The 26,766-nt window shown below is 45.1% G+C and overlaps 1 protein-coding gene across 2 annotated transcripts in view; it reads left to right on the top strand.

Moving 5' to 3' along the window:
* Window positions 1-26,766, top strand: part of LOC146785479 (nuclear body protein SP140-like protein) — a 509,550-nt gene that overhangs the window by 231,960 nt on the left and 250,824 nt on the right. For both annotated transcript variants that reach the window (XM_085634556.1, XM_085634557.1), the window contains exons 6-7: window positions 2,784-2,923; window positions 11,509-11,574. In XM_085634556.1, coding sequence (XP_085490682.1) covers window positions 2,784-2,923; window positions 11,509-11,574 — 206 coding nt within the window. The remainder of the gene's footprint in view (window positions 1-2,783; window positions 2,924-11,508; window positions 11,575-26,766) is intronic.

Genomic DNA, 26,766 nt, shown 5'->3' on the forward strand with positions numbered 1-26,766 from the left:
TAACAATAGTTTCCTTCTTTCGTTGGTTTCTCTCGAGAAGCTGCCATATGTATTTGATGACCATCATAGATGTAAGATCTTTGCGTGCAAGCTTCTATTAGTATCTGTCTGACTTGCTCATGTCTCAGAAAACAAGCAATTAGAGGCCTTGGTCGAGAATCCAGGTTTGGTCGTGGAGGATCAATACGATGAGCATGTTGTATTTCCAATGGTGGGTCAAAAGTAGTACCAAGTAATTTGGGAAGAATTTTACATAGAAATAACCGAGCATTTTGGCCTTCAATTTTCTCCGGAAATCCAAAGAAGCGAACATTGTCTCTTTTATTGCGATCTTCCAAGTCAACAAGTTTACTGCGAAGAAGTAGAAAATCCTGGTCCCTGTTTTGAGTCAAGCCTGTTTTCCACTACAGTTAATCGCCGATCGAGCCCAACAGTTTTTTGATGAAATTGCGCAATATCCGCTCTAATGGATTTGGTTTCTGTCGTGAGGGAGCAAATGTTATTATTCATTTCTGTCAGACGGCAACTAATCGTTGAAATTTCCTGCAAAATATGATTCATAGTTGCTGCTGACTCAGCGGTTGAGTTGACCAAAGATGAAGTAGGTGGTGATGGGGGTGAACCTTTAGTAGGCATAGTGCGCAGTTGCTTATATGTGTCTACAGGAGGAGACAATTTAGAATTTTTGTTGTAATGTTTATGATTAGACATCTGTAAAATGTGTCCGCAGAGTGTTGAAAAAACCAGACACAAATGAAGCGATTAACAATCAGATGCAAACAATTAGAGCACGTAGGGTTTAATATGAGGGTGAAAGAGTAAACTTATGACACTTAATCCTGTAGGCTCACGTAAATAAATATTTTAGTCTCTTACCGATAATAATGACAAAAATAATCAGTCACAAATGACAATGTATGGCATCCTATGACATAAAATATTTGGAGTTTGTCACTGAAAAACAACATCAGCATAAGAAACTAGTAAGATACAAATTATAAGAAAAAAGAGCTCAATCTTCTACTGCATTGTGCAAAAAATCATTAGACCTTCATAACATGCAATATAAAGCTGACAGTATGTTCACATCATTGAGCGAAAAAATGCATAATATGCCATAGAAATTCCTCATAAATACTTCATAGGCGGAAAGATATTTCCACTGGACAGTGAGGTGGTATTAAGTGAAGATATTGCGCATTACCAACACGAAAAGGCGCTTTGAAATGAAGAGTAACAGTCTATCTGAAAGCATGTTGGAAATGAATATGTCACAGGAGAGAAAAAAGTATTAGTTGACCTGTGGACTCCATTCTTGAATTTAACTCTCTGCAGGTGTTGCCAGAGGAAGGTTGGAGAATATAAAAAAAAAGAAAAAACAGTGAAGAACGTTAACATTTCACACATTAATCGAAGCGCAAAAGGTTGTGTGTGAAGTTGCAATCGAACAGCTGAGTTCCGATACTTCAGAAGTATTTGGTGAAAGAATAATTGTTCCAGTCAGAGATAACCTTGAAAAGGGTCATGTCATTGCAGGAATTATTCACAGAAGCAGAAGGCAAAGATACTTCTTGCCAACTGAGAAATATTGAAGCACTGAAGGAAGAGAGCCTTTTTCCACTATGCCCGGTAATAAAACCCTCTCAGGAATGCAGCCAGAGGGGCTCTCTGGTTAAGCAAGCGAGGCTTCTGAGGCCTAGGTTGTGCTTGCCGGAGCAGAAAGTATTTCAGTCAGAATTAACCCTAAAAAGGGTTGTTCGACTCAGCCATAAGTAAAAGCGCTGCTGTAGGAAGGCATAGCTGTCACAGGGGTGATCCTAGATGAGGTGTAAAGTGCGCCGCCTCCGTCAAGGGTCTGTCTCTCAGTGGAGCCTCACATTCAGGCGGCCATCTTCCTTCGTGGCCAGACCCGGCCCAACAATCTTTAATTGAGGGATTTTATACAGATTTTCATTGTACCTCCTGCTAGTCTTCAATATATTGCTGTAGCTATTTTAGCAACCATTTGGTAATAGTACGTTTCTGGGGACTTTTCAGTAATCGCCTTGTTAAATTCTGAGTTTACTTTTCTGCCATGTAATATAGATAGATGTTTTAATATTGGCATCAAACAGTTTAAAACCTGTGGATGTCTGGCTGCTGTATTCATATTCATAGAAAGAGCAAATAAACCCTTCAATGCTCAACTGTACCCATAAGGTAACCCTTTGTGTATGCAGGAAAAGGGCCCAGCAGAAGTTATTTTGACATCAATATAGCTCTTTACTGGCTGCAATATCATTCCATCTATTACCCATGCAAACCTAGAATGGTCTTTCCCACAATGGACATCTATTCAAACTTCAAACCGGAAAATCACTTCTTCTCTTGAAAATATTAAGCCACTCGAGAAAGACTACTTTGCAGAGCTGTGGACCATTCCTGTTACGGATTTCTCATCTGTATTTAATAGTAAATGAGACTTCACCGCAAGGCGCAACATATAATCCATACCCTTTGAACTCAATTCTGTTTTAAAAGAAGCATCTATGGTTGATGCCAAGGAACACATTAGGGTACCCCTTCATCAGATCTACATTTTTCAGTGGTTAATATCAGTTCATTATGTCCATCTTTAGCTGTAGAATTACATTTGGTGATCTAGATCAGCATTACAAGTCCCTTATCTTGACCCAGATTATGTACATTCAAGAGAATTGAAAGCCTTTAGTAAGGTTTGTCATGCAAAAGAAAGTGACTCTCCATTTGATGTGTGACATGAGCATTCTTTGTGTTTTGTACAGGGGCCGGTATGCCATGTGTTTTATCTGAAGGACGGTGGTTCAATCCAAATGACTTCCAAGCCTTTGGAGGTCGCCAAACCAGCAAAAACTGGAAGAAGAGCATTTACTGTGACACATACACACTAGACAAATTATTGCAGGTTTGTAGTTTTTTTTAAAGCTTTATTTATTGTATAAATCACTGACCATTCTATATATAATCACAACACATTTTTTTCCAGAAACAGAAAGAAATAAAAACATTAAAGGAAAAGGATAATATAATGATAGTTCATAATTCAAATGCCATTAATAGTCATCATGTAAAATGTAATTAATTAATATTTGGGGGTGGTCATCTATACCTGAGTACTAATATAAATATAATGCAATAAATAGATCATAGAATCTCACTTACTAGGTTGTGAATTCTTATAGCTGCGACCAGTTATCAACATCTAGTTCTTCATTTATGCTATGTTGTAGTACCTGCCTCTATTGGTTTGATTCTGCTCCCCATATTTGTCCAAATTTCCAGATAGCCCCTATCATGAGGGAATAAATCTTTTCTCTTTCTTTTGGGTTTCTCATTGTGATTACCCATTGTGCATGTTTTGGTGAATCCGATGATTTCCAATTTTGTAGGATCAAAGATCTAGCTATTAATGAAGCATTGAACACAAATTGTTTTTGTTGCACCGTTAAAGTAGTGTTAGAGGTCCCAAATAAAATTACCATAGGATTGGGGTCTATGCTGCATTCGAGTTGTTGACTAATCGACTGAAAGACCCTAGTCCAGTAGACAGTCAATTTTGGGCAGGAGAAACACATATGCAACCAGTCCCCTCTTGAATGATTACATCAAGGACAATCCGATATGGTTTCTGGGAACAATTTGTGCAACTGAGCGGGGGTATAGTACAATTGCTATTTTGAGAAAAATGCCATTCTTTTATAATTCGCCCGTGAATTGCCTTGGTGGACCATTTATTATAGTCCTGCCATCTATGTGACAGCCCGCAGTCTCCTGTATTTTTAGAAGAGCGCTCGGGACTATGTAATCATATGTATGTTGCTGCACGATATGGTACCAGTTTCCGATTCCTGCCATTTGTTTGATGTACAACGCATAGGTGACGGCTTTGGAAAGTGGACCCGCCAGGAGTTACAATTTCTAAACTAGGCTTGAAATTTGAAGATAGGAGAATATTAGCGTCAGGACTCCAAGGGCCAGATGTACCAAAGGGTTTTACCCATTCTATGTCTATGGGAAAATGTGTTCGTACATATGGCCCCTAATATTTTATCTTGTCTAATTTGTCCCCAAGATTTCATCTGTCCTTGTAATACTAAATCTTTAATTTGAAAGAAACCCAGTTCTTCAATGTCTGTGTACAAATTGCAACTCCCAGTTCCCTACAGTGTGTGGTAAATTTAAATTACCTGGACTTAATTTATGCGGTAAAATACAATACGAATAACTCAGTAAAAATAAGAGGCAGAATCCGTGGTATTCGAGGGTATAATAGGGTATTTATTCCTTACAAAGGAATGATGGTTCGAACCAGGCAATCGAATTCCGTCACCACGAAGGTTCAGGAAGGGATCAGCAATACATTATTGACAGGTTAAAGCATATATAGTAATGCATTACAGTAAAGACAGATGCAGGAGGCGTAACAGCTGATAAGAATACACATACGTAATAAAAAGGCGTTACAATAGGCGTGCATAGAGGCGTATACTAAAAACGTCATTATGATGGTGACACAAATGGGTGGATCCATAAGAGAATCCTGCAAAGTCAGCAAAAATACATGGCAGAGATGCGCGCGCAGCCGCATGACGTGTGATTGACGTGTAACTAGAGGGTGAAGGGAACTTGACATTTAGCCCTACATGAGGAGACAGAAGTCTGGGGTGTCAGGACAACCTAGTCCTAAATCATATCTAATATCTTGTGTTTAAAGAACTATATTATCTAGAAGGAAAAGTCTTCTCGGACAGATCTATACTGACTGCTAGTGCGTGTACAAGCGTCTAAGTGTCTACATGAGATGCGAGGGGCATGGGCCTACCATGGTAACGAGAGTCATGAATTACTTGCACGGAGACAGTAAGGCCGGGCCCTTTGCTCTGCAGCTGGAGGGATGTTTACCTAAGCTACTTAGACAGGAATGCATTTCTTGAGGAGCGGAACAGATAACTTGAAGGCTGAATACAGTTTTGGCAGGCAACAGGCCGGGCTAGGCACCGTTAGCCGCGCAGGAAGTAAGACAAAGTTCATGGATACAGATGCAGGTCCAGGCTGGAGCATTCAGAGGCAGAAGCAAGAAAAAGCTCGATGGCAGAATTCAGGGCCTACCTTGCCAGAGCTGGAAAACGTGAAAAGTATACCATATAAAGACGGTGGCAAGGCATACTTAGGAACGGAATATCTGGCCCATTCATGGCAGATATGAAAGAGTACATATTAACGTTGGACACAATTGTATTTGCGTCTTCATAGCTTGAAATGGAGGGAACATACATGTACTTGTAGCATGTACATGGAGCCGTTGGGGTCTAGATAGGGGACACAATTGACCATAAAAATTCATATTTCCTCATTCCCTCCTTGTCCCCTACGGACCCTCATGAAATATCGATCTTCAGGAATCCATCAATCTGTTCATGTAACATCATTTGCTCTTCTTTCTTCTTCCGGGATCTTGAATGAAAACTTGAACGTGGAATACACGATGTGGCACACAGGCCGCAAATCGCTGGTCCACATTGTAGACATAGGCAGCAACTGAATACTATGAGAAGGCCAATACCTAGGAAGGATAGGACTTTCCATCCCCAGGCTGACAACACGCTCCAGAACCAACCGGACCATGTCCAGGTGCCTGCATTCTGATGTATCTGGTTTGCAATCTTGTGAAGACGAGTTATAGCTTTATATACAGATGGCGCGTTTTCTGGGATGAAAACACAGCAACTTGATCCGATGACCCTACAAGCTCCGCCCCTATCTGCTAGGATGACGTCAAGGACAAGCCGATTTTGGAGAACAACAATCCGCATCGCAGACTGCTCCTCTGTTAAGTTGCCTAGGGCAGAGGTAGTTTCATTCACTACTGCTTCAAGGGTTCTAGTTAATCTACGTATCAGTTTACTGTTTGAGACAACACCTATGTAAGGGAAGAGACCTTTATTGAAGTCTGTATATTGTTCCCATGCTGTTTCGGTGTAATCAACAATCGGGATATCTCTCTGGGGTCTATGGTGTACTAGATTGGTATTTCTATGGTAATCAGGAGGGGCTAGGAAAACAGGTGGCAGAAGGAATGCAATGTAACAGGTACCATCCCAATCTAGGGGTAGGCGTATATATGCGGTGTGACCACAGATGAAGTAGGAGTGACGGGAAGCTCTAAATGTAGACTTGCCTTTATCACTGAATTCGATCACAGTAGTACATTTACTATGACCCAGGTGTACTGAACCATTCTTTCTTACACAGAATTCACCTTTGACTGGTAATACGGACATAGCAGGCAAGACTAGTGTAGCTTCAGATTCAACATTCAGAATCATGAGGTTAAGTGTAAAATTACCTAATCCATATACTTCATTTTCTAGGTCAGTTCCTGTTCTTTTAGGAAGTCCCTCCTTGTTAGGATAACAGGCTTTAAGCAAAACTAAGTTCAGGTTTCCCCATACCCAGTTGCTCTGGTAAACTGCAGTGTTTGAATCTAAAGAGTTAATCAAACTAAACCATGCTCCACAGGAACCATTGTGTGTGAACGGATATGGAAAGAGAGGCAGAACTCCTTTGTATTTCTGATAGGGAGGGAGTCGGCCACATATCCAACAATTTGTAGCATTGCTGGTTTGATGGAAATGGTGTAACATACTAATGAATGTGTTGTTGCGCAGCGCAAATCTATAGGACAACTCATGTGGAGGTAGTTCACTAAAAGAATGTTCGGCTGTAACATTGTAAGCACGCTTGAAAATAGGATAGTACATATGTAACAGTATACTTGCAACAATAATAAAAAGATTTAGGAAAAACATAATCAACAATGTCACTATACAGTGACTATGAAGTGATTTACAGTATGCATGTTTCTTGAGCTGTTTCTGTCTATTTCTCTCTCTCATTCGGTCTAGAGGATACATGTCAAAGACTTAATTCAACCGATTCACCTTGGAGAGGACTTAAACAATCGAATTGTCTGACTTGCTAGACCTTAGTTTCAGTTTATAGTTTTGAGATTCGGTCTGTTCAACCAGGGGGAGTTTTGAATCAGTCTCTGGAAGGGGGCAGGGCTGAGAGTTCAGTTCGGATGGTAGTCCATGAAATTTCTTGATATGACTCGAGTGTAACCAACCCTTGCGACCTTCGACTTTCACTGCTGTCCTCGTCGTTAGGAGAACCAGCTTTGGTTGTAGCCAGCGAGGCTCCAACGGGCTCCTCCTGTCGAAGTTTCTGACGAAAATGAGATCTCCCGGAACTACTTCATGGGGCTTTACCTCGGTGTTGTCGGGAAAGGCTGCAGCTACCTGTGAACGGCAAGATTGTAGTGCAGACATCAAGGAAGCAAGGTAATCTGTCAGCATATTACAATCAACATCAGTTATTTTACGAGGTATAGGCGTCCCCCACATATTTGGTGGCCTACCGAAGACCACCTCGTACGGGGATAGCCCTGTGCGAGAATGTGCTACCATTCTCATGTAAAATAGTGCAACCGGTAAGGCTACTATCCAGTTGACACCTTTCTCTCTACAGATTTTAGAAAGACGTTTTTTCAGGGTCTGATTATGACGTTCCACGAGACCTGCTGCCTCGGGATGTCGGACACAGTGGAATTTCCATTGATAGCCTAACAAGAGTGAAATGTGTTTCATTAGCTCGGATGAGAACGGCTGGTCATTATCTGAGTACACGATACGGGGCAAACCATACCGTGGGAAGAATTCACAAACTAATTGTTTGGCAGTAGTCGGGGCAGTGTAATCTGAGACGGGATACGCCTCTGTCCAACGGGAAAGAGCGCATACAACTACGAGGACATATTTGAATCCTCGACATCGTTCCATCTGGATATAATCCATCTGGAGGACTTCAAAAGGGTGATCGGGAGGTTGAAATCCACCCTGCTCTACAGGTACGCCTTTACCTGGGTTGAACTGACAACAAATCATACAAGTTCGGACTTTCTGTTTGGCTGCAGCTCGTAAGTGTTTGTTGAACCAAATGTGTTGAATACTGTCTAACATAGCTTTTTCTCCTAGATGTGCTGGACTATGTATTGTGTTAATGATAACTTGAACCATTGAGTCGGGGAGAAACCATATAGATTTTCCCTTCGTCATCCATCCCTGATCGGTTTGGATCCCTCCTAATTCAGTCCATTTCTTTATTTCCTCTGGTGTAGCATGTGTCTGTATGTCAATTACATCAAGAGCGGGATCCTTAACTGTCATGCAGTGTGTCGGCGTCGGAACTATTGTCTTTGTCAAGTCAGTTGTATGAGTCTGATTCTGTGCTGTTTGCTTAGCTGTTCGGTCTGCTAGGTCGTTACCCTGGGAAATAATATCGGTGACTTTTGTATGAGCTTTGCACTTCATGATAGATATTGAAATAGGTAGATGTATTGCATCTAATAGAGCTTGAATGAGGGGACCGTGTTGAATGTTGGCACCGTGAGAAGTCAAATAACCTCTCTCTCGCCAAAGGACTCCGAAGTCGTGTACAACTCCGAAAGCATAACGTGAATCTGTGTATATGTTAACTTTTCTATTCTTGGCTTGAATACAGGCTTGTGTCAGAGCAATAAGCTCTGCTGCTTGAGCTGATAATGTGTCAATACAATTTGTTTCAATGACTTCGGTGTCTGTCGTGACTGCATAAGCGGCCACTAACTTTCCTGTACTTGTTCTCATACATGAACCATCTACATAAAGTGTCAGGTCTGGATCTGGTAATGGGACATCTGTCAAATCTTGTCTGGGTTTCGTCGTAATAGTAATGACTTCAATACAATCATGTGCCAGTGGGTCTGTTCCACTTAATGGCAAAAGTGTGGCAGGATTTAATGTACTACAACGTCTGATTTCTATGTGTGGCTGAAACAATGTGAGTTCGTAACCGGTCAGTCGTGCTATAGTCAAGTGTTGTGTCTGTGTCCGGTTCAAGAGAACTTCTACTGCGTGTGGTACCTGTACTGTCAATTGATGTCCTAATACTATGGAATCGCTTTGTCTAATCGCTAGAGCTGTCGCTGCAACTGATTTCAGACACGCAGGAAGAACTTGAGCTACGGGATCTAATGTGCTAGAAAAGTAAGCACATGGCTTGTGTGATCCTGCTTGTTCCTGCGTGAGTACTGACAAGGCAGTACCTTCACGTTCTGTAACAAAGAGTGTAAAAGGCTTACCGTAACATGGTGTCGCTAAGACAGGTGCTTGGCATAAAGCTTTCTTTAAGTCTTCAAAAGCTTGTGTATGTTCTGGAGTCCAAGGGAGGACAGTCGATGTCGCTGCCTCCTGGGTTGTCAACTGAATGAGTGGTTTAGCTATTTAGTTTCTGGGTGTAGAGGTGTGAATTGATACTCCTCTTTTAATCGTTTGAGTCTATCATGGATTATGCAGGACTCTTATATCAGTAGCGTTTGGGTAGTTTAGGGATTTTAATAAAAGATTTTGGATCAGTATTTTTTTCTAATAGCATTTGATATAGATAAAAGTTAGGGCCAAAATCTTGTGCTGATAATGTGAATGTACACCAGTCCAAGAGAGCGGTTTGGAAATATGTTTGTAAATGAGGTAACCCTAGACCACCTTCTTCCGGTCGCAATTGCAATGTTGTTAATTTCGTCCGTGGTTTCTTCCCTTTTCAAATACATTTCTGAACTAATTGATCTATTTCAGTAAAATAAGTGGGAGGAATTTTGATAAGAACATTTAAGAAAAGAATAATAAATAATGGAAGTACCATCATTTTTATCAGTGCCACTCTGCCAATTATAGATAAAGGTAAATTATGCCAACTATTGAGGATCTTGGTAACTTAACGTTGTAATGTAGTTAAGTGTGAAGGGTTGTGTAAAATCATTTGAGACCCAAATACCTAGATAACTAATAGGATTATGCAGTTTTGTCATTGTTTGGACTATTTAGATTAGCAACTATTACCTTGGTGACCTCATCACCAGCATTCTAGCGAATCTGGAGGTTTCCAAGACAGATGATAAATGCAACTAAGTTAATTTAAACAAATGATCTTATCTCCACTGTAAGTGAACTTTCAAAATGTGTTGCACAAATCTGGACTGTGACCTTTGTTCTGTGGTATTGAGATCTGATCTGGACAGTAGAGCTCTAGCCTGGAAACAGAACCTTTCGACACTAGTTCTTGTCCTCAGGTAGGGAGGCATGCTAGAGTAGGACTTGTGATAAGAATCAAACCTCTGCAACAGTGTTCACTGATATGGGGTAGACTAGTATGTAGAGGATATGAAGTCTGGAGCAGTATATAAAACTCCCAGGGATCCAGTCATTGCTCTGAAGGAGGTACATTTCTTGGGTTCAAAGGGTGCATCATGTTTAGGAACCCCTCGTGACTTTTTAAAGTAATTTTGAACTGGTGCAAAGAAAATACCCAAAACAGCGCAAATCTGTAAACCATTTCCACTACTTGTGTATTGGAAAATGGAGCAAGTGGTATTAGCACTAGGGCAACCATAACACTAACTGTAGTTACATTACCTTTGCTGCCATAAGAAGGTAATGGTCAAAATACATTTCTCCAGTTTTCATATCTGATAGATAGGAGTAGGTGTGAAGCAAAATCACGTCACATGAGTAGCAAAAGGATTCATTCCACTTGCTTTTTCTGTTTTAAGTATTTGTGCATTGACTATAGCCCTCCTTCATCAAACACAACATTATATAGCATCACAAAAAACTCAGAAAATTAGAAAAGACAAGATAACATCCAGAAAAAAAAATGTTTGATAACTGGAGCTGATAGATTTCTCAGATCACGATAAGTAGACAAAATAGTAACTGGGTAAACATTGAGTAGCAGAATGTTCAGGTCTTGTCAGGCAGTAGACACATACAGTTCAAATGAAGGAGGGAGGTTTTTCCTAAACTAGCAAGGTGTGATTATTTTCGGTATCAAGGGGCAGACAATTCCTAGCAAAGGTCACTGCACCAAAAATAGAAGCGATTTTGTGCAAGACAGGATTTGAACCAAGGTACTTTTAAGCTCTCCTCCACCTTCTGACATTGGACAAAACTTGTCTAAGTATGGTTTCTTTGTTAAATTCTCTATGGCACATGTAAAATTATGTGTAGGTAAAGCGCTGTCATATACATATGTAGTCACTAAAAACAACGGTTAAAGCGATATTATAGTTATGTGTTGGAATGATATGAGCTAACGTTAAAACTGAACTAATCATAACCAATGCCCCCATCACGCACTGCTTATGGCCTTACGTATTAAATTACTCATGATATGTAAACTTATATAATTGAGAACAAAAACAAAGAGGGCATAATTAGGGGGACTCACATAAATATAAAAAGGGGTCATAATTATAGTCAATGTTTAGAATGGAGCGTTTGATTGAAGCAAGAACTCTTGGGTTTTTAGATCTAAAGGACAAGCTGTGTTCTATTTTTGATGCCTAAAGCTAAGTTCTTATAGCATTGAAACTCATCTCGTGTTTTTGTTTTGCAGCTCAAGTACCTAAAACCAGCTTTGAATACTATAGATAGCTACTACCCCACAGTCAAACAGAAAAAGGTAAGAGCTTGTTCCTACCACAGGACTGCATTGTGATCAAAAGCCTGACCCTACAAAGTAAATTACTCACAAACATATGTTTGTACCATCCTTTCATTACATCACAATCACAAGACTGTCCCCATCACCTCAATGCTTCAGAATTATGAGCATGACATTAACATGCAAAAAGAACAATTGGTGGACAGAATGCAGAACAATGTCATACATTCATCCCAGTATAGAGATATGGGTCTAAATCCATCGTTTTGTTGCTCACCATGCCATTCCAGTGGCCCTAGGTTGGCAGGGTATGCCCAGACATTGGTCCCTTGCTCACTTTGCCACTGGATTCAAGCTAGCTTGGCTGATGAAGGGTGTTACCCAGAAACCGTTCCCAGGATGCTTGTTTCTGGTTCAGGAAAGACCTGGCTTGGCAGTTCGGGCTGGACTGTTCCCATGAGGCACATGGTCAAGACTGATTTGCATATAGCTGGGTCTGAACTGAAGTGGCAAAGTGAGCTAAAGAATATTGATGGATTCAACCCAGATCTGTGACTGGTGGTGTGTGTCTGAAAAGTTTCAGCGCTCTGTCCATCAACTCCTTGTGTTTGCTTTGTTCGCCCTAAGTTGGCAGAGTATGCCCAGATGTGGGTCCCTTGCTCACTTTGCCACTGGATTCAAGATAGCCTGGCTGATGAAGGGTGTAACCCAGAAACCGGTCCCAGGATGCTTGTTTCTGGTTCTGGAAAGACCTGGCTTGGCAGTTTGGGCTGGACTGTTCCCATGAGGCACAGGGTCAAGACTGATTTGCATATAACTGGGTCTGAATTGTGGTGCATACACATGCCCCTAGGGCATGTGTGTGCGTCACATGTGCTTACTTACAGGTTTTTGGGGGTGCATCAGGGTGGCCTTTTGGCCTCCTTGCACCCTTAAAATTGCATGCGCAATTTGTGAGTACCTATCTGGTACTCTCAAATTACGAATGCAATCCCATTCATTCCCATGGGCCTCTAGGCCCATAGGAATGAACGGTAAGCCATTCCTTAATAGCGATTCGCTATTAAGAAATATGTAGGAATCGCAATTTTCATTGCAAAACTTACATGTATAGGTAATTAATTCCTTAATCATCGCTATTAAGGACTCGCAATTCCTATATTTGATGCATGTGCCCCATTGTAAAGAAACATAAAAGGCATATTTGTAGATGACATGTTCACTTTGATTGGTATCTTGCCACTAATGACATATAACAAATGTTTATTGAATGGGAGCATTCTGCAGATCATGTATAAATCTCAGCAATGAGCATCTAGGTAACTGGAAATATCTTACTGACTTGGATGCCTGGTTCGGGCAACTCTTAGTCTAAAGCTTCTCCATGTAAGAACCCTGTTTATTGCCGACCAGTACTGTGGAAGATGTCCTCAGCAGATAGGCAATTAGGGATAGGATAAAGGAAAATAAGAGCTTCTGACATTTTTTTTTTTAAACTTTGTTTATTGGTTTCAATCATAGCCATACATAACATGATTGGACGACATATTCAAGGTTGTCAACAAAATAAGTAAGCAGACATTACTTTTGGTTACACATTAAGCATTTCCTACAAGACTTGCTGGTCTATGCATCTCCATTTCAACAGTAGGCGACACGCAGGGCTCCCCTCGATGTTTATTCCAGTGTGACCACTTCCTATCCCATTTCTTGGGACACCCCCGAGCCTTAAAAGCCTCAGTCTCTGCCAACATACATCTATCCATTTCTTTGGCCCACAAGGTGACGAGTGGTGGGTTCGCACCCCCCCAGCCTCTAGCCAGCTTCCGTTTCACCAGCGTGTATCCCAGTGTCGTGAATTGCTGTTCAACCTCCGTGAGATCAGTCGCCTCCCAAACATTCAACAGTCCCAGTTGTGGTGTTAATATTACTTACTTCCCCAAAGCCGTACTCATGTGGTCTGAGGCTCCCTCCCAAAGGGCACGTATCCTTGAGCAAGTCCACAGGGTATGGTAGAATGTGGTCTGCTGTCCACAACCCCTCATACAACGGTCGTCAGGTCTAGTCCCTATTCTCGCCAAAACTGTCCCGGAGATGTATGATCGGTGGAGTATCCTAAGCTGGATCAGCCGAAATCTCAGTGTAATCGCCGCTTCTCGAGGGGACATGTGTGCCGTCTGCCAGTCCTCGTCATCTATAGGACCGATGTCATCCTGCCACCGTTCCCTGAGCTTCAGGAAGGTGTCTGGCAGGCTATTACTCAATTTCTTGTAAGTGAGAGATATTGCCTTTGAAGTGAGGGGCCCGTCTAGCAAGCAGTCTTCCAGAGGTGATGACTCTGGTATATCTTTAAGAGATAGAAACGCCGCCTTTAGCGCATGCCTGATCTGTAAATACCTATACACTTCTCCCTGCGCCAGATAATATTGTTTCTGGAGCTCACTAAAGGTGAGCATTGCTCCCTTTTTCACCAGATCCCTCACTGCTGATATCCCGATGAGGTCCCATTTATCAAACCCAGGCTGATAGCACAGCATTCCCAGTTTCTGGGTGAACCACAACGGTGTAGCCTGCGAGAGAACGCCCTTCCATCCCAGCCGGGCAGTAACCACATGCCAGATTTCCAAAGTGTGTTGGGTGGGTCCGAAGAACCTCCCCCTATTTTTCCTGTCAGTAGTGTATAGGGGCCCCAAATATCCGGAGCGGTCAGTTTGGTATCAGTCCAGGGCATATGCTGGGTCATCCGGGGGGTGATACTTCCAGTGATTGACGGTCACCAGTTGCGCCGACCAGTAATAACGCTGTAGGTCAGGAAGTGCTATGACCCCATTGTACCAGCCTTTAGTCAATTTCTGCAGTGCTATTCTAGGGGCCCTGCCATCCCAGAGCAGCATGTAAATCTCCCCTTCAACCGCTCTAAAATATGAGTCCGGGACCCTGTGGGGACAGTTGTGTAGTATATAAAGAAAACGAGGAAGGGCTAGCATTTTAAAGAGTGCCGCCCTCCCCACCAGTGTTAAGGGCAGAGACCTCCAATGTTTTACATCCACTCGTAATCGGACCAAAGGGGGGGCCAAATTGGAGCTATAGAAACAAGCCTGATCTGAAGTGACAAAGATCCCCAAATAACGGAACCCCTCAGTCGCGATCGCTATAGTGCAGTCTGCCGGAAGGCAGGGAACTGCGCATCTCAACATAAACCATACGGACTTGAGCCAATTTATCGCATACCCCGAATATTTACCAAAATTAGTGAATATATCCAACACCACCCTAATCGATTTATACGGGGATGCCAGGTATAGCAATATATCGTCCGCATAGAGGGATATTTGATCTTCCACGTCATCTGCCCAGCGCAACCCTCGCACCATCACGTCTCTACGCACCTAGGCCGCGAGTGTCACTGCTAGGGAGTGTTCTCAGCCACTAATAATCCTCAGGAGCGAAGCTAATATGCCACCTTCACCAAAGGTACTATAAGCCTCCAAACTTAGAGTAACGGGAACCCTAGAGGTACCCCCAGGGAATGATGAGACTTCTCAGGTTTTCCAGGAAGAGTACACAAGCTGGATCAGACACGGGATGGAAGATCATGGAACCCAATTGTATACTGTGGTTAAATATGAGTTGGAACGAAGGAGATAACATGGGTCCAAACATAAGAAAGGGTATTATCCCAAACGAGGATTCGCTCACTTCCAGAGTAAGCGATGTGTACTTGAAATAGTAGTTCCAAAATTATCGTTTTCCTTCTTACGCCTTAGCAGCGTTTCTCTTCAATCACTTATTGAAGTTTTGGTGACGCCGTGGTCTTGAAGTCTCTTATGTGTTTCAAAAATAGGTAGCGTCCATGTGCTTTACTGAATTTTCAGAGTTCCAACTAAAAAACGGGAAATAATGATTTTCTTTGAATCCGTCCGGCAGCTTGTGTGATCCTGTAATTATCGTGTGGTTTGAACGCGTTAAAGTTTTCGCATTGGAAGGTAAAAATAACTCTGAACCCGTGTCTCGTTAAAGTTGTTTAGTGATATATTCCGGGTCAACTGTAGAAGAATGTTATTTGCTTCAAGGAAAGGTTTTAATGTTCCCAAGGCTGGAGCTGATTTACAATCCTTTCCATGCGGTGGGTTTTCAGGGTGATTAAACGGGTGAAGCAGTCTTTGCAAGTATTCACAACAATGATTGATGTGGATTTACTCGAGCTGTGGAACAAAGACTGTAGATACAGGAACTCGCGATTTTCTCACAGTGTTGCAAATAATCCGAGCGATGCACCTAGGTTGGATTTAACATAGATCCGTTCGAGAGACACTTCTCTCGAGGAGGCAATTCTTCCAGCACGTACGGGAAAGCGCGAGGAACTCGATGAATCGGCGTAGGCAGGATTCCAACGGAATTGAGAAGCCAAGCAACGCGTGTGAGAGGCGGTCCTCTATTTGAATGTAGGATCAGCTTGTTTGACTTCAGGTCTCGCAAGACCACACACAATCTCGACACCTGCCCTAATGCATGATGGTATTGTTAGTGTTTTAATAGGGATACACGGCTAAACTATGAGCAGGTAACTGGGCGGGTAACAGCAAGAGGCTCTAGCATAAGAGAGAAAATAAATGGGGAGAGCGGGTACCCCTGCCTAGTACCTCTTTGTAGCTCGAACGTCCTAGATGTAAAACCATTAACCCCTCACCTGTCCCAGCACACCAGTATATAGAAGCTTTACCCAGGCTATAAATTTAGGGCCCAGTCCCACTTTCCCTAGGACCTCGAATAGATATGGCCATTCATTGGAATCAAATGCCATGGAGGCATCGAGAGACAGCACCGCCGCATCCTCTTCGATATACTTCCTACGAGCCATCACATTATGTAAACGTCGTATATTAAGGGCCGTATTTCTACCTGGCATAAAGCCAGATTGGTCTGGGTGGACCAGTGATGTAATAACGGACACTAATCTATTCGCCAAGACTTTTGCCAACACCTTCGTCTCTACATTAAGCAGTGAGATTGGCCTATATGAGCCACAGTTATCTGCTGGCTTACCCTGCTTATGAATGACTATGATGGTGGCTAGCCGCTGATCTATTGGTAGCCCACCAACTTCTAAACTTTCTTCATACATGGCATTCAAGTGCGGCAAAGTCAGAGGGGCAGTACCCTTCAAAAACTCTACTGGAATGCCGTTAGGCCCCATCGCCTTCCCGGACTTAATCTGCCCCAAGGCCTTACTTATTTCCTCGTTCGAAAGGTCTGCCTCCAGGGTTTCCCGTTCCACATCTGAGAGGCCCAGCACATTACTGTCCTGGAGGAGCTGACGGGAGTCCTCCGCTGTGTATTGGGTAGAGGGGGAGTACACAGTTTCAAAATGATCAGCAAACTTCTCTGCTATTTCTTGCGGATGAAGCACTGCTTCACCCCCCAGTGTCGTCAATCCCTGGTTTTTATCCTGTACTCGTCTTGTTTCAGTAGGAGTCTATGGCTAGTGTCCGGCGAGGGGTCTCGTGAATGCTCCCGCTCTAGTTCGAGGAGGTCGGACTCTACCTGGACCAAGAGTTTGTGCTTTTTTACGGTATAAATCGTCTTTAGTGACAGATCTTGCCCCTTAAGAACCACTTTGTATGCCTCCCAAATTATTTGTGTGGAGTCGACTGAGCCCAAATTTTCAGTAAAATAGTTCTCCGTTTGAGTACGGAGTTCGTTTCTTATATCCGGTATATGTAGGAGCCATGGATTAAGGACAATGGTGGTGCGTAGTTGTCGTTCCCAGTGCATATACTCCGTCCATACCGGGGAATGGTCTGAAATACCTCTGGGTAGAACTTTGTAGTGGGCGAAATTACCTATCGAGGATAGATGCGTAAGGAAATAATCAATACGTGATAAACTGCGGTGGACACTCGAAAGATACGTGAATAATTTATCAATGGGGTGAAGTGTCCGACCCACATCCGTCAAACCCATCGCCTTCACAAAATCAGCCATGAGGTCGTTTGATTTCTCCCTAGACTTCGGTGGGTGGCGATCAACATTGTCATCTAAGGTCATGTTGTAGTCTCCCCCCATTATAAGTGTGCCCTCCCGGAGTCTCGTCAGCCTATTCCCTAGTTCTTCCAATGCTGCCTTGCCCAGAGCTGGCGGTACATATACAGAGAGTATGTTGATGTCTTCACCATCCCACTGTGCCTCCGCCCCCACGAAACGACCCCCTGTATCCGCCCATGTCTTATGAACAATAGGGGGCATATTTTTCCTCACCAATATAGCCGTCCCCCTCGAGCCCGTGGTGTAGTCTGCGTGTACCAAAAGTTTGTATCCCCACCTAGTAAGGGCCTTGGATTTCTGACCTACCAGATGCGTTCCTCGCAACAGGACCACATCAGGTGAGTGTCTCTTTAGGTATTGTTGCACTATTCCCCGTTTAATTTTATCCCCAACCCCGTTGACGTTCCAGGACATTACTGAAAGGGTACAGTCTCTATCCTGCCCCATTACCGTTTAACATACTCAATTCCAGTACTCGGATCATCGCTATGTAGGAAAAAACTTGAACCTGTCCACTCAATAATCGCCGTCCAATGGTCAATATAACTACTTTACGCTTTCGAATTACAGTGTCACCTTGCTTACCAATAACACAGTCAAAAAAGTAACATCCCCCAATTCCCGTCCCCCTAGTCCCTTCCCCCCTCCCCGCCCCTCGATCAACAGCACGATGCACCTTCAAACCCCCCCAATCCCAAACCCCTCAACAATTCCCCCCTCCCTGCCCCCTTGTCCGTGGATTTAAAACTACCCACTCCCAAACATGGCAGAGTGCCTCTCTCCCCCCCCTGAAATGCTAGGAATGCATGGGACGATCAACTCCCATCCCTGCCCGCTCACATCACAGTTAACTAGAATTTTGTCCCCCATCCACTGATTGCATAGTCCAGTCACATTCAAATCACATTTTATTAATCCTATGCACTTTCAGTTGTGCGCCGGCTCTCCCTCAATGATGCCAAGGGTCCTCATTCCTGTTCCTTCAGCGAACCGTCTGCCTCTGCAGGGCCATTCCGTGTCTCGTCTGCACGGAAACCCCTGCGTTGGTTAGTCCGTTCAGAGCATTCACGTCTCTGGCCTCCCACCGTGCTCCATCCTTCCATCCAGTCCCAGACTGCATCCGGTGAATCAAAAAACCATGACTTGCCATCCGACTCCACCCTCAGTTTCGCAGGAAAGAGCATTGCTTACTTCACCTCCTGGTCCCGCAGTTCCTTCTTCACCGCTGGAAAGCTGCGACGTTGGGCTTGGACCTTGGCCGTGAAATCCAGAAAGCAGGCCACCTCGTAGTTATCTATTTTCAACGGAGGACCGGACCTCGCCGTCTGCAGTATAACATCCCTATCTCGGTAGTTGAATACTCGAGCAATAAGGGGCCTCGGAGGTGCTCCTGGTTTTGGTCTACCTCCTGGTACTCTATGAGCTCTTTCAATAGAGAAGTAGTTAGACAGAGACTTAGGCCGCAAGTGCTTCGTGATGAGGTCTTCTACGTATAAGTCTGCTGCCGGCCCCTCTGTTCTTTCCGGAACCCCTAAGATGCGAATGTTATTTCAGCGGGCCCAACCTTCATAGTCATCCAGTTGCTGTTCCATCCTGTCCTGTTTCTTCTGCATTGCAAGCATCTGCGTCTGAAGTTCCAACGTGTCCGACTGTAGGGCGCTAGTGACCACCTTAAGCTCCTTGACTTTCTCGTCCATCTTCCGGAGGTCCGCCCTAATGAGAGAGACCTCCACCGTGACCGAGTCCACCAAAGCGCGCACTCCATTAATAGCCGCCATGACATCATGCAGAGTTGGCTCCGGTCTTTGTTTGGAGGCTGCCACCCCTCCATCCTTCTCTGACTCTATCTCTATATTTCCTGCGGAGCTGGAGCCTGCAGCGCCTTCCTGTGACAGTGCAGACCAAGTTCAAAGCGCCCTCCAAGCCTCAGTCCAGCTTCCACAGCACCAACCTGTCCTAAATCAGTCGGGGGAGTTTCAGGAGTTCCTACGCACCACCACGTAGTCAACAATGTCTCACACTGGTGATCCGCCCCACAGGAGGCAATAGCTGTCCCCCATGCCAATGCTGTCTACTTGTAGGGAGTTGTCAGGGCCAGCAATCCCCATCTTTAGGTGTCCCCCACTGCCATCATCTGTCACCGCTGGACAAAGCTCCCAGTTCTGATGCATGCTCCAGAATCACTCCTGTGTAGGACTGGCGGCCCAAGCCATGCGTAGGGTATTGTCTGTGGGCCCGCTCCCGCCAGATTTGACTGGACAAGAGACCCTCCAGTTACGGCCTCATCTGAATGTAGGCCCGGGGTTCCAGCACAGACGCCCCCCACAGTACAGTCGCTGGCCCACAGGGCCACGGGCGCTATAGACCGTCGAATTGTGCTTACTTGGATTTATCAGCAGTATTCAATCCTTTGGAAATCTGTATGTTCCGTGACCTCACTCATGTACCAGTGCCATCCTACACCTCTCAGGCAGGGCGCAAGCCGGGCCACTACTTTTGCACCACAACGGTCTAATGTCCTGTGGGCCATGGCGCGCTGTCCTCCCAATGTCTTCCGCCACTGGCCCTAGAGCAGAGTGTCTCGAACCAGGCCGCAGGGCTATATGTCCTACAGGGCGGTGCCTCCCACTACTTACGGGCTCTCACAGAGACGCCGATGCTCTCCTCTGGACCTGCAGGTCCGCGCTCTGTGCCCCACCTCAAGTATAGAGACAGTTGCTCCAGTCAAATAGGTCTCCCGCCCCGCCTCTCAGCCGTTGCACACCGCAGGCCGCGAAGCCGGGGTCTCGCGTAGCCCGCAAAGGCAGATATCTTTGTCAGGCACCTCCTTCCCAGATCCTCGGAGTGCTGTCTATGCTCTATGGGGGCCCACCTCCCGATAACACCAAGTCCGGAATTTAATACTCACAGACTGTTGGAGTTATCAAGCGGGGGAAGGAAAGGGTAGGTACAGCAGGGAGGGAGACCTGGAAATGACACAGGAAAATAATATCAGTAGGCGTTTCACAACCTCACTGCCCAGATTCAAAACAGATGCGTTTGTAACTTAACTCTAGAGCAATTTGCCTCCCCCTACCTGTAAAGGAAAATAACCAGAACCATGAACACCAGAAGAGAGTAGGGCGTTTGTGTATTCATCTGCCTGGCACTAGGGAGGACAAAGAAGAACAAATACGTTGAGTGACACCCTGTTCCCCAAACCCCTCAATGGATCGTCCACTTCACAGAAACTCATGCAACACGTACCACAGAAACATGCTGGTATGGCTTTAGGCAAATAGTGCGGGCTTCGCCCTATGCTCTCTCTCTCTTCTGGATAAGGAAAGAAAAGGAACAAACACAGGACAACCAAATTGCTGAGTATCCTGAAGGGTGGCAGTGTATTCACAGTCTATAGGATAAGTAAGTAGCCCCGAACATTGATACTCCTCAATGCCCTGTGGCTCAAGAACTTGCACCTCTATTGACTTGGCACCTCTACAACCCCAGTGATGCCAAATAGCTTCCTGAGTGTCAGGGAAGGGGTTCACCAATCAGGCGTCCTGCCCCACAACTCTGGCAATGAGGTACTTTCAACGACTTGTCTGTCCAGGCACTGCCAAACCTGCCTGCTTGCTGCCGACAGACAAGACGTAGGATTGTAGCGCAATAGTTCATCAAAATGACCATAAGCAGTGTTTTCACATCCAAAAAGACTGATGCGTACTGGTCTCTTTCCCCAAACACAACAACCTGTGGCAAAGTTTCTTGTTGAGGGTGCTTAATGTCCCCTCTGCACGAGCCCAGCCCGGGGCTCTTCCTACAGAGGAGTGCGTACCAAGGAAGTGGAGCCCCACCTCTCGTGGCTTCAAGAACTCGGGAAAAGCGGTACCTGGAACGTGCTCTTACAGCACTCTTACCGCCTGATTATGCAGTCCTCTGGTAACGGCTGGTGTCCGCAAACAACCTGAATCATCGGCAGCGTCCTCTTCCCGGACCACTGCCTTTACGCTATTTCCGACGTTGCCTCGTGGTCACGTGGGGTGGGAATCGCAGAGCATGCTGGGATCTGTAGTTCTTTAGCTTTTTACTTCTTGGTTTGCGCTAGCGGTACAGCCAGCGCGTAACCGGGAAGGGATCCTGACAGAACATCCCTCCTTCGGAAGGCGCTGGCTGGCCGAGGGTTTGTCGGGATGCAGGCGATTGAACCGAGCCACCAACCGAGGGGCATGTACCGCCCTGGGAGGTTCCCATGTGTTCTCCTCGGGACCATATCCCTTCCATGCAAGCTAATACCAGAGCTGCCCCCGCACCCTCTTGGCATCCAGGATCGCCTTAACCTCATATTCCTGCTCCTGGCGTACCCATATGGGGTCAGGCCGTGGTCGCATGGGGCAATGGGAAGGTTTCAGAAGCGAAACATGAAATACAGGGTGGATTCGGAAATGGGCTGGCAACTGTAGTTTCACAGCCACAGGATTGATGTGTTTAACCACTCGATAGGGACCAATGTACTTTGGGTTAAAAACACTGTATTTCCTGAATCGAATATATCTAGTTGATAGCCACACCCTATCACCCTTTTTATATCTCGGACTCGTTCTTCTGTGTTTGTCTGCCTGTGCCTTGTAAGCCATCTTCGCTCTCAGCAGATTGGAACGTGTCGCAAGCAATATCTTGCGGATGCGTGATAGCCTCACCCCTACTTCAGGAGGTTTGTGTCTCTTGCTGGGGTGTAGTAAGGGGTGAAACCTAGGATGAAAGCCATAGTTACTGAGAAAAGGAGAGTGTTGTGTTGAGGAATGTGTGGTACTATTATACGCTATTTCCGCCGCCCATAACCATTCCACCCAGGCTTCTGTGTTGCTCTTTACGGAACATCTCAGGTATTGCTTGAGGGTTTGATTAAGTCTTTCCGTCTGCCCGTCTGTCTGAGGGTGGTAGCTTGTGGAAAGGGAGGAGGAAATATGCAACTCAGAGCACCAGGTTTTCTAAAAAAGGGCTGTGAACTGGGTCCCTCTGTCTGACAATCTGACTATGTGTGTCAGCAAGATGTGAGCCAATTGTCCTGCCGAGGGGACTTGTTTGCATGCAATAAAGTGTCCCATTTTGGTGAGAGAATCCACGACCACAATAATCGCTGTTTTGCCTTGATCCCGGGGTAACCCGACGATAAAATCAACAGAGAAACATTCCCATGGCATGTCAGGAGTGGGCAAAGGTTGCAGCAGTCCTTGGGGTTGTTGGTGATCTGTCTTCATCTGAGCACAGATAGGACATTCTCCGACCCACTGCAGGATATCGGGACGGACGGTGGGCCACCAGCAGTATCTCAAAACCTTTTCCAGGGTCTTGCGTCCACCCGTGTGTCCCGCACATGGGAGACTATGGCACCATGAGAAGACCAGCTTACGAAGTTCTTGGGTAGGAATCAGTAACTGTGCGCCTTTCATGGGGAGCCCTTGTTTCAGACGCCATTCCGGATGGTACCTGAGCCAGGTTCTCCAGGGAAAGGTTTGTATCCCTCTTCTGGTTTTCTGTAAGAAGCTGTCCGTCTGTACAACACAGAGTACCTTGCTTGGTTCGATGATGGGTTTTTTAGGAACAGAGATCGGTTGATCCAGGTTTTCTTGCCTAGACAACGCGTCGGCCTTTTTGTTGTCTGTGCCTGGCCGAAAGGTGACAATAAAGTGGAATTCTGCGAAAAACAATGTCCACCGGAGTTGACGAGGCGTGAGATGCCGTGCGGCTCTCATATATTGAAGATTCCGATGGTCAGAATAGACCGTTACCTGGTGGACCGCTCCCATCAACCAGTGTCTCCATTCTAGAAAGTCGTCCCTTATTGCCAAAAGCTCCTTTTCAGGAATGGTGTAATTTTGTTCGGCTGTATTTAGCTTTCTGGACATGTACGTGATTGGATGCAGGTACCCGGTGGTTTCGTGTCTTTGGGACAACACGGCCCCAACCGCTATGTCAGAGGCGTCGGCTTCCACTATGAACGATAACCGTGGATTGGCGTGTATCAGTACTGGTGCCGACATAAAGGCCTCCTTTAAGCGATCAAATGCTTCTTGCGTTTTTGTGGTCCACAGAAAGGGTGTGGTCTTCCGTGTTAAACGGGTCAAGGGTGCCACTAGGTCTGAGAAGTGTTGGATAAACCTCCTATAGAAGTTGGCAAAACCCAACAGGCTTTGTATTTACTTTATTGTAGTCGGAAGTGGCCACTCTATGATCGCCCAGATCTTCCTTTCTGCCATGATTTGTCCTGAGAGGGTAAGCATAACCCCTAAAAATTCAACTGTGGTGACGTGGAATTCACATTTGGTGATTTTACAAAATAACGAGTGGTTTCGTAGAGCCTGTAGTACCTGACATACATGGATGACATGTTCTTCCTCATTAGACGAGTATATCAAGATGTCATCTATATACACTACAACGAAACGGTCCAGAAACTCTCTGAGGACTTAGTTGAGGAAGAACCGGAACGTCGCCGGTGCGTTGCATAGCTCAAAGGGCATAACGAGGTATTCAAAAAGGCCGTACCGTGTTTTAAATGCGGTTTTCCATTCGTCCCCATGGCGCATCCGCACGAGGTGATATGCCCCTCTGAGGTCCAGCTTTGTGTATATGCCTGCCGCTCTCACCTGCTCCAACAGAACAGGAATCAATGGTAGCGGGTATCGATTTTTTATAGTGATAGCATTCAATGCTCGATAGTCTATACAGCAACGTAGATCTCCATTGGCCTTCGGTATGAAAAAAAGAGGCGATGCAGCTGGAGACCCGGAGGGGCGTATGAATCCCATCGCCAGGTGGGTATCCAAATAACTGCGGAGGTATTCATTCTCGGGTAGCGTAAGAGCGTATAAACGCCCACTGGGAATCACAGCACCGGGGACAAGGTCGATCCTGCAATTGTACTCCCTATGTGGCGGAAGCACTGCAGCTTGGGTATCGCTGAACACGCTGCGATACCGTTCATAGCATGCAGGTAGGTCTACATTCTTCTCTGCGGCTGTGGCGATGTGATGCCTCGCTGCTAATGTTTCAGAGGGTCTCTGTAGAGGGTGGTGGCAATGGTCTTGACAGTAGAGAGAATTCAGGCGCAAGGACTTAGTGGACCAGTTTATAGTCGGTTCATGTTTTTGCAGCCACGGGAGGCCCAGTATTACCCCATACTGTGGAGCCTGAAAGATGTTAAAAGAGAGCCATTCTTGGTGGTATCCTTCATACGTAACCACATACTCAGTCGTGTTGTACCTAATGGGTCCAGCTTCTAGCTCCTTGCCATCCACCGCATATATTGGTTCGGGATTTGGTTTGCCAACCAGTTGTAACCCTAGCCGATCTGCTTCGTCCCGGTCCATAAAACAGCCCGTGGCTCCGGAATCCACCATGGCCTTGATGTCTTTCTGCTCCTGGTTGACACACAGATTTAAGGATACAAAAAAGTGATCAGCTTCGGATACGGTGAAGAAGTTTACTGAAGGGATAGAACATGTGCTTGAGGGTTTCCCTTCTGGTTGCCTTAAGCGTTGCGGTTTTCCGTCCCCTGTTCCGCCGTTACCGCTGCTGCTTGACTAAAGCGAGGACGGTTGTACTTGGGTTTAACAGGGCAGTCACTGGCCCCATTCAGCCAGTAGGAGAGATGGAGGGCTAGAAGATTGCCACCTCCATGCAATATTTTTTTAGCTAGAGATGCGGCAATCCCAATCAGAACACTTTCCCCCCTGACTTCCCTACTGATCATCCAGGAGACTCTAAAGGGCTATTCTAGAGAAAAATCTATTTGTTTTCACAATACCAGGAAGAGAACCCTGTTTATTGCCGAGCAGTGCCCACATTTAACAGGTATTGCCAGACCACTTGGAAGAAGTCAGCTCCCTGATACAATCAAGTGAAACGTGTGGATATTTTAAGCCTGTCAAGTGCGGTGGTTATCAGGGGTGAAGTATACAGTATGTAGGTATTTCAATTGAATAAGTCTCAGTTGGGCCGAACTGGCATTTTGTGGGATCAATGTTGTATCCTGGCCAACGAGGTTGGATGGAATCTGGTATGTCGAAACATGGTGTCAAGATTCCATACAAAGATAATTGGCACAGGCTTTCCAATGAGAGGCTTCTCATCTCCAATAAACGTACCTTACATTAATAACGATGCATGACGTGAGTCTTTTGAAGAGGACTTTACACTGGCGAGTGGAACTTCATTATGGGAAATCCTGGAGCACTGCCAGAGCTCTTCGAGCTGGCATATTGGCAGACCAGAGGGTGGCGCACACGGTAGTCCGCAGAGAGGAGCAGATAATACGGGGTCCGACTTCACTTTCAGATGATGGCATCAAATCCAGAGAGAAATTTTAATCCTGTGAGTAATTCAGTCACACCAGCCCAGCAGTTGCGTGGACTCTCGTGTTGCATGTCTGGCGCTACAGTTTGTATGTGCATGCTTGGCGGCAATTTGGCTTTGCCTGACTTGTCTGTAGAGCAGTCATGCACTGCAAAACAAGGCCCATCGGCCTTAGAAAAAATGGTTGATTTGTTTTACAGGGGCCATTTTTTGGTGTTGAGAAAAGTCCATACCAACACTACATACGCTGGAATTAATTTGTTGCAGTGATTCACACACCTGTGCGGACACCCTCTACGAGTTGCTACAATTGGGATATTAATTTGTTGCGGTGATTCACACATCTGTGCTCACACAATTCAACAATTTGGACGCCTTATTATATAGAGCATATTCAGTCATCTGCACATCAAATTAAATACATTTTGTACAGTGAAACATAGTTTATCATACAATGTCATATTAAACTTTATTGCTCTGACTTGATTCAACAGGCTCCCATACATAATTAGTGTGGACTCGTCACGATGATTCACCCGCCATACATGATAAGTGTATGGTGTATGGTACGTTGTACATGATAAGTGTGGACTCATCCTGGTGATTAACACACCTCTTTTTCATATATATATGTGATTGTATGTGATCAAGGCGATACCAAAGTGGACGATGGACGGAGCGTTTGAGCAAATCAAACACTCACCCCCAGTCAACTGATATTGGTTTAATCCATCATCTTTCTTTCGCTCACTCCACCACCCCAGTTCAGACATGGCCACTTGCAAATCAGTCTGACCCTGTGGCTCATGGGAACAGTTCAGCCCGAAC

The sequence above is a fragment of the Triturus cristatus genome, chromosome 11 (genome assembly GCF_964204655.1).
Source record: "Triturus cristatus chromosome 11, aTriCri1.1, whole genome shotgun sequence".
NCBI classification, from domain to species: Eukaryota; Metazoa; Chordata; class Amphibia; order Caudata; family Salamandridae; genus Triturus; species Triturus cristatus.